This window comes from Mus caroli, chromosome 8, assembly GCF_900094665.2.
Source record: "Mus caroli chromosome 8, CAROLI_EIJ_v1.1, whole genome shotgun sequence".
NCBI lineage: Eukaryota > Metazoa > Chordata > Mammalia > Rodentia > Muridae > Mus > Mus caroli.
This window is the reverse complement of record NC_034577.1, coordinates 76,220,961-76,229,423: the sequence shown is the minus strand read 5'-3', so window position 1 is coordinate 76,229,423 and position 8,463 is coordinate 76,220,961. Positions and strand designations below refer to the sequence as shown.

The 8,463-nt window shown below is 45.5% G+C and overlaps 2 protein-coding genes across 4 annotated transcripts in view; one reads left to right on the top strand and one right to left on the bottom strand.

Moving 5' to 3' along the window:
- The window catches only part of Gcdh (glutaryl-CoA dehydrogenase), a 6,919-nt gene extending 3,814 nt beyond the window's left edge, over positions 1-3,105 (top strand). Inside the window, exons 9-12 of the mRNA XM_021169498.1 lie at positions 536-639; positions 823-948; positions 1,305-1,465; positions 2,646-3,105. Of these exons, the coding sequence (XP_021025157.1) occupies positions 536-639; positions 823-948; positions 1,305-1,465; positions 2,646-2,719 (465 nt within the window). The 3' untranslated portion in view covers positions 2,720-3,105. The remainder of the gene's footprint in view (positions 1-535; positions 640-822; positions 949-1,304; positions 1,466-2,645) is intronic.
- Positions 2,303-8,463, bottom strand: part of Syce2 (synaptonemal complex central element protein 2) — a 15,588-nt gene continuing 9,427 nt past the window's right edge. For all 3 annotated transcript variants that reach the window (XM_021169500.2, XM_021169499.2, XM_021169501.1), the window contains exons 3-5: positions 5,942-6,095; positions 3,590-3,778; positions 2,303-2,564 (exon numbers count right to left, since the gene is read on the bottom strand). In XM_021169500.2, coding sequence (XP_021025159.1) covers positions 2,520-2,564; positions 3,590-3,778; positions 5,942-5,974 — 267 coding nt within the window. In that variant the 5' untranslated portion in view covers positions 5,975-6,095 and the 3' untranslated portion in view covers positions 2,303-2,519. The remainder of the gene's footprint in view (positions 2,565-3,589; positions 3,779-5,941; positions 6,096-8,463) is intronic.

The window sequence follows — 8,463 nt, the reverse complement described above, 5'->3', positions numbered from 1 at the left end:
AAATCCGCCTGCCTCTGCCTCCCAAGTGCTGGGATTAAAGGCGTGCGCCACCACCGCCCGGCTCAGTCAGTGTTCTTAACCACTGGGCCATCTTTCCAGCCCTTTCTCACCTTTTCAAGTGGAGAGCAAACATAGGCCTTGTGGTTATGGAGCATTGTGAAGTTAGTGATCCTCCCTGTTCACAGATGTGCTAAGTTCACCTTTCCAGTTACCACTTTGCTCATTATCTCTGCCCAAAATGCATCTTGGCCTTGGATCACTTACTACTCTGTATGCATGAGTAGCTTCCTCTCCTGCCAGCCTCTTAGATGTGAGCACTGAGGTCAGGCTCCATGTTGTATAGGACTACTTGCACATACAGAGTGGAAAACCACTGAACAAGGCTTGATGCACCCAAGTTTTGGGGCTTACACCCTGGGGAGGGGGGCGCTGTTAAATGGCTACAGATCCCTTTGGGACACTTGAGAGATGGATTTTCCTTCAGTTGGTTCTTCCCAGACCTTCAGTTGACTGAGACCTCTTGTCAATCTTATAGGGCCCTTTTGGCTGCCTTAACACTGCCCGCTATGGCATCACATGGGGTGTGTTGGGAGCTGCTGAGTTCTGTTTGCACACAGCCCGGCAGTATGCCCTGGACAGGTATGTGGGCTGCTATAACACCTGAGGGTGTGGAGGGTTTTGGGGTTCCCCAGCACCCACCAAGTTTAAGTTCTCTGCTGTGAGATGGCCCAGGACATCTTGAGCAGTTAAAATGTTGATGTGACAGCAGGGACTAGAAAGCCTCTTGAACTATGGGTCTTAACGTGACTTTGCCTATCCTAGGATCCAGTTTGGAGTCCCCTTGGCCAGGAACCAGCTGGTTCAGAAGAAGTTGGCAGACATGCTCACTGAGATCACGCTGGGACTCCATGCTTGTTTGCAACTTGGCCGTTTAAAGGATCAGGACAAGTATGGATTATATACTATGGCTGAATTCTAGGCCCTTTCTGAGATCCTTCCCAAATGGTGGCCCCAGGGACATAAGCTTCTCCCCACTTCCCCTTTGCTTTTTCAAGAGGTTTCCTCTATGTACCCTTGGCTGTCCTGGAACTCACTCTGTAGACAGGCTGGCCTTGTACCCCCAGAGATCTGCCTGCCTCTTCCTCCCGAGTGCTGGGGTTAAAGGCGTGTGCCACCACTGCTCAGTCTTCCCCTTGGTTTTGATGGGCTGGATCAGACACAGACTTGCCAGTTGGACGTGCTCTATCTTCTGGGTGTGGTCAGGACATGAGACCCAGTGTTTATAACATATGTGTTGTTCCCAGGGCTACCCCAGAAATGGTCTCCATGTTGAAGAGAAACAACTGTGGAAAAGCCCTGGACATTGCCCGCCAGGCACGAGACATCCTGGGAGGAAATGGGATTTCTGATGAGTACCATGTCATCCGGCATGCTATGAATCTGGAGGCAGTGAACACTTATGAAGGTCAGAGCTGGGCTCAGGGAGGAGAGTGTCATAGTGGCCTAGGGGAGGGAGACAGCACAGCTGAGTCCACCAGCTGTCACCAAGTGGCTTCAACTCTACCACTCTGTCATTGGAGGGCTAAAACATAAAGGAGGGCTGTGGGGATGGCTCAATGAGCCCATCAGTTGCCATAAAAGCAAGAGAACCAGTGTTTAAGTCCCCACAGCCTTTGTAAAAGCCAGCACAGTAACACGTGTCTGTAGCCCAGTGCTTCTAGGTAAAATGGGAAACTCAGGCACGAATCTTTAGAAGCTCTCAGACCAGCTGGCCTGGGTACAGAGTAGTCAATAACAACAACAATGTCCTCTGTCTTTAATGAGGACCAGGACCTGAGGCAGTACCCTGGCCTCCCCATGTGCACCTAAACTCACACACCTTTAATCAATATTAAAAGGGGGGGGGGGGATAGAATCCCCTGTGATGCATGCTAAGCAGGGGCACCAGCTTCACGGGCAGGGAATCTTCTAGACAGAAAAAGCAGAATATATGGGATATCTTCCCTGCCTGCCCCAATGACCGGATTTGAACCAAGGGAAAGCACCACAGCCTTCAGTGGTTATCTTAGACTACTGAATGAAACACTCCAGAAATAGTGAGAGGGAGGGGCGAGGTGAGATCCTACAATTTGACACGGATCAGATTTAGGCTTTTGGAAATAAGTGATAGTATTTGACTGTGTAAAAAGGAAACTATGGTTTTTGCTGCTGTCCCTGAAGGTGGGAAAGAGCAAAGGACCAGCCATGTTTTTGCATAGATGATCATCAGTCTTTCCAATTCTGGAATAAAGTATGACCAGGGTGAAATCAAAACATTTAATCAACTATAGATGTGGGTTGGGAGAATTTGTTAAGGCAAGGCTTATGGCAGGGTCAAACCTTGTCACACTATGGTAATTAACACAAAGAGCATTGGTGGCTTTATGTTGGGTTACAGAACTGTAAAAAACAATATCAGCATGCCTCAAGCAGCAGCCTCTGTGCCTTCTCACATTGAGATGGAAGCCTCTTAGCAGAAGTCAGCATTCACCATCTTTGTAATTCTGTTCTTCGCAAGTGGGAACCTAGGGCAGCATGAGGGATGACTTTAAAAGTAAGTTATGAGCTGAAGATTCCAAACCAACTCTAACATTCATCTCACACAGGTACACATGATATTCATGCTCTGATCCTTGGGAGAGCAATTACTGGGATTCAGGCATTCACAGTTGGCAAGTGAAACCACTTCAACAGAGAAATACTTTGCCCTGAGTCTGCTCAAGAAGAAATGTATGGACCCGACTTTTATGGTGGAAAGTGAGACACTGATTTGAGACTCAGGACATTTCTTTCTGGAAGACATTCAGATAAGAAGATGAAATTAATTCTCTGTATGGCCCTCAACCCTTTTTAACTGGATGAAATCAGCCTCCACCTACCCTGTTTTAAGTTTTTTGGAACTGGGTGAGACAAAGGGGAGTAACACAGGAGCCACTGAGATGGAGCAGACCTTGTGAGAAGGTGCAATGGACTTTACAGTATACCTTCTTGCCTCTATCCCGGGGCAGTGCCTTCTATGTGCAACACTGAGCAGATAAGAGATGAAAATAAAGAGCTTGTGCCTTACTCCTAGGACTGGACTAGGTCTACTGGTAACCATGGAGAGGTGGTTTGGGGAATTTCTCATAGGAGGGATAAACATGCCTGGGGGTTGTGCCATGCTGGAATAGCGCACAGAGTTTGAGCTAGACATTCTGACTGGCAGGGGACACTTTGTCCTTTCCCTCATGACACAGCTAACTACACAATAACAACATGGACAATACTTTGGCTTCTCAATCTAGACCATGTGACTAGGGACTCGCAACAAGGTGGCAGATCAAAGGCGTTTACAGGGACTGTAACCCTGTGGGCTGGAACTGGCAGTGTAGGGATTAGTAAAAGTTCCGTTTCCTACCCAGAGTTGGGGTGGGTATTGGTGACAGCACTTGTCTGGCATGTGCAAATCCATGTGCCCTGGATTTGATTTCCTACATCCTATTCATGTTTTACTTTCAGCTGAGAAAGACATTCCAGGTCTTTATCACAGGATACACCCCCACATTCTTACCTCAGACTGGACACATAGGTCCTTGTACACCGTTTCCACAGTTTGGCAGACTTGTTTAAGCTCCATTTCTAGATGGTTGATCTTTGCCATCTTCTGGGTAAATTCTTGTAGTCTTTCCTGAATGATTTTGCTGTGGTGGCTGTATACCTGGTACATCCTCTCCTCCAACTTTTCTGTCAGATCTGAGACCTTACAAAAAGTAATCAAGAACTACACTGACCATAGGCAAAATTTTGTTTATGTTACTTTTTTTAAGACACGGTTCTGGGGGCTGGAGAGATGGCTCAGCAGTTAAGAGTGTCGACTGCTCTTCTGAAGGTCGTGAGTTCAAATTCCACAACCACATGATGGCTCACAACCATCCGTAATGAGATCTAATGCCCTCTTCTGGGGTGTTTGAAGACAGCTACAGTGTACTTACATATAATAAATAAATCTTAAAAAAAAAAAAAAAAAAAGACACGGTTCTGCCATGTAGCCCAGGCTAGTCTTGAACTCATCAATCTTCCAGTGTCAGCCTCCTTAGTGTTGGGATTATATGTGCACAGGTGTACACCACCATTCCCAGTTCTTGTGTTTCAGATAATCAGTCTCATGTAGTTGGGACTAGCCTTGAAATAGCTATGTGGTTGAGGCTGATTTTGAACTCCTGACCCTAGTGCTACCTCCTAAATCCTGGGAATTATAGGAATATGCCACAATGCCCAGCTTCTTTATTAGAACAAGATAACATTGTATATGTTCGGTTGGTTCTTACTAAATCTAGGAATGATGGAAAGTAAATCTGTAGGAAGCCAGGTGTGGTGGTTACTCCTGTAAGTCTAGCACGTGGTAGTAGAGGCAGGAGAAAGTCTTCTGGGCTACGCATTGAGTTTCAAACCATTTAGAGTTATATAGCAAGACTCTGCCTCAGAAACCCCAAAATAAGTAAAATTTACAGAAAGACAGTCATTGGTTCTATGCAAATACTGCCTCATTTGATATGAGGGAACTGAGTACCACCTGTAAAAACAGGTGTCTGTGAGGTTCTGAAACTAATGCTCTTATTGGATACCAAGGGAAGACAATATGTATAAGTTAGAAATAGAAAAAGTCTGACTTTTCAGAGAATTAATTTCATCTTCTTATCTGAATGTCTTCCAGAAAGAAATGTCCTGAGTCTCAAATCAGTGTCTCACTTTCCACCATAAAAGTCGGGTCCATACATTTCTTCTTGAGCAGACTCAGGGCAAAGTATTTCTCTGTTGAAGTGGTTTCACTTGCCAACTGTGAATGCCTGAATCCCAGTAATTGCTCTCCCAAGACAAGTGCACTTTCAAGCAGCGCCAGGCAGAGTCACATTCAGGCAGTGCCCAGCTGCTGCATTCCAACAATCGTACCATCAGGCTTTGTGAGGCATGAGCCCCGTGTGTTGTAGGACCAGCCATCTCATCCCAGACCACAGCTACTTTCTGAAGACACATGGGAAAGATAAGGCAAGCCACAGCCATGCCTGTTGGAGAATCCTAGGTAGTCAGAAAGCTAAGGCAGGAACACTACAAGTTCAAGGCCTGGACTACGGTGTGAGTTCAAGGCAACTGGGCAAGTGAGACCCTGCTTCAAAATAAAAACAAGTCTGGGATATATATATATAGCCCAGTATTAAGAGTACTTATCTAGCATGCTGAAGACTCTTGAATTGAATAAATCTCTGTTCCTGAGCCTGGCTCCCTTATATTATTATTATTATTTTATTTTTTAAGATATGGGTGTTTTGCCTGCTTGTCTATATGTGTAACATGCATGCCTACTGATCATGGAGGTCAGAAGAGGGCATCTGATCTACAGGAGCTGGTGTTACAGGGAGTTGTAAGTTACCTAACATGGGTGTTAGGAGTCAAGCCCAGTCCTCTGGAAGTAAGTGCTCTTAACTGCTGAGCCATCAGGCCTCACTTTTTTTTTTTCTTCTTGAGATTCTCACTAGCTTAAAACTCACTATGTATACCAGGCTGGCCTTGAACTCAGAGATTTGCCTGCCTCTATTTCCCAAGTGCTGAGATTAAAGGTGGAGTTACCATATCTGGTTTAGCACGTTAAAAAAAAGTGTGTATGTGTGTTTAAATGGGTATCAAGCCAGTATCAGTTTTCTGGTTAGGCAAATGCCCTACCACTAAGCAACATTTTCATCCAAAATCATTCACTTATGAGCCTTAATTTTCTCACTTATAATATGGGCCAATCTAGTGACTCTTCTAGAGTAAAATGACAGCTATGTGCAAAGTGCCCGCCTAGCAGAGTGCCTGGAAGCTAACAGATACCAGGTCATAGGTTCTTCCTTCTTATAGCTTCCCTTCCCTCTGAGGGATTCATCACCTTCATCTTGAGGCTGTCCCTGAAGTTGGTCATAAGTGCATGGTCCTTCTGCCTGCTTTCATTGATGTTTTCAATCAGTTCCTGGGCTTTCTTCTTCAGGGTTTCAATGCTAGAGTCCAGAGAGGAGAAGGGTCCTGGCAGCTGGCAACTGGCACTAAGGTAGAGATATAAGGGTTAAACTCTGACTTCTGAAAGTACTGAAAGAGGGCTGGAGAGATAGCTCAGCAGCTGAGAGCAGTGACTGCTCTTCCGAATGGCCTGAGTTCAAATCCCAGCAACCACATGGTGGCTCACAACCATCTATAATGAGATCTGATGCCCTCTTCTGGAGTGTCTGAAAACAGCTACAGTGTACTTACATATAATAATAAACAAACAAACAAACAAACAAACAGCTACAGTGTACTTATATATAAGAAAGAAAGAAAGAAAGAAAGAAAGAAAGAAAGAAAAGAAAAGAAAAGAAAAGAAAAGAAAAGAAAAGAAAAGAAGAGAAAAGAAAAGAAGAGAAAAGAAAAGAAGAGAAAAGAAAAGACTGAAAGAATTATGTTCTCCAAAAAGTGGCTGATCTGAGTGGAGCTCAGTGGGAGAATATATGCTTACCACTGAGCATAGCATGCACACACACTCACACAGGGGCAGGGAAAATGTGACCTAAATAAGCTGTATGGTGTGTGTGAGGAAGGTGTAAGTAGATGGCTGCCTTTGTGGGTGACATGAAACAACTTTCCTAGTTCATTAAGGGTTGAGGCACAGGCCTCCCAACCCTTATATAACCTAGAGCTGGACCAGGGTGTAAGTCCAACATGCCTTCAGTTCCAGGACAAAATCTACGCAGCCCAAAGTCATTGTTTTGTGTGTTTATGTGTGTGTGTTTATACACACACACATAAACACATACCACTATACACATACACACACACATATAGCTCAGCAGCTGAGACCCCTGGCTTCTCTGAAATGAGCACTAAGGTAGTTTGAGTAAGAACACCCCCACTCCCCTATGGGGCTCATATGTTGACTACTTGGTTCCAGTTGGTAGGACTGTTTGGGAAGCATTAGGAAGTATTGTAGGGAATCTTGGAGTCAGCTCAATACACCAAAGTCTAAATTCTTAGCAGAAAGGAGATTTATTTCCCCAGAGGGCAGGGATAAGGGACAAAGGCAGAAGATAGAGGATGAGGGAAAAGGGGAAGGGAACAAAGGAGAGGGAGGAGAGCTGTTTATCCTGAAGTGGGACAAAAACTGCCTCTGGATAGAGAGAAGAGAGAGGTGGCCCATAGGAAAATGGCAGTTTATAAAAGCAAAATAGGAAACCCCATGTTAGGATGATGTGTTGATTGGGCATGTTAATTAGGGCAGCCAGAGGGGGCTTTTGACTGCTGGACTTCAGTACTTTGATAGCTGGTAGTCAGCCTCAGGAGGAGGAAGTGGCCAGATAACTGAAGAGACCTTGGTAGCTAGCTTTAAGAATGGAATCTAAGGGGGTTTAGCAAGGTGGAGGGAACTGGGGAGAAGAGCAAAGCCCTGTCAGAGCCATGTTTGTGAGCTGGCTAGAGTGCCTTCAGGTATGGCCTTGTTGGAGGAGGTGTGCCAATGGGGTTTTGAGGTTTCAAAAGACTGTCCCCATTCCCAGGATGCTCTCTGCATCCTGTTTGTACATCGAGATGTGAATTCAGATGCTGCTGAGAGCAATATGCCCGCCTGCCCTCTGCCATTTATAACTCCTGTGGATATACACTACCGTGTGCTTGTCACGTATGATCAGAAGCATCAAAGGAGTGTGCCCTTGTTGCCCCTGTATTCCAGCATGAGGTTGTCACTAGCCTATTTTTTTGTTGTTGGTTTTGAAACAGTACCTCATCCTTTAGCCCATGGCCGTTTTTTAAACTTAAGGCAATACTCCTGACTCAACCTTTCAAGTGCTGGGATTACAGACAAAAGCCACTATGCATTAGCTCCACTGTCAGTTGAATGAAGAATACAATGCTGATCTGTTATCCCACCTCCAGCTGCATACAACTTCATTTTCCTCCAATGCATTTACCATATTAGGACTGCTTTAGAAAGGCAGAAATTCTACAGCGAGGCCACCTATAGAAAGCATGGGAACTAGGAGGCCAACCCCTGAACATTTCTATAAAATGGCTTTTGGGGTGGAATGGATTTACAAAGGATCTTTGACCTCTGAGGCTGAAGTCAGTCATCTTTCCAAGTCTGACTGAGGTGGAGTTTCACTCAGATGCTATGTGTCTTAGATGCTTTAGGACAGTCATGCTCTCCTTGCATGTGCCTAGAGCTGGGGAACAGGCTCAAGATGCCTGGTCTTAGCTCCCCTGAACTTTGCTTCAAACTGGGATACTGCTTTCAAAGCTTGCTGGTGGCCACAGCTCCTCTTCCCTGACATACCCTCTTACAAAAACGACTCTGAAGCCGGGCGTGGTGGCGCACGCCTTTAATCCCAGCACTCGGGAGGCAGAGGCAGGCGGATTTCTGAGTTCGAGGCCAGCCTGGTCTACAAA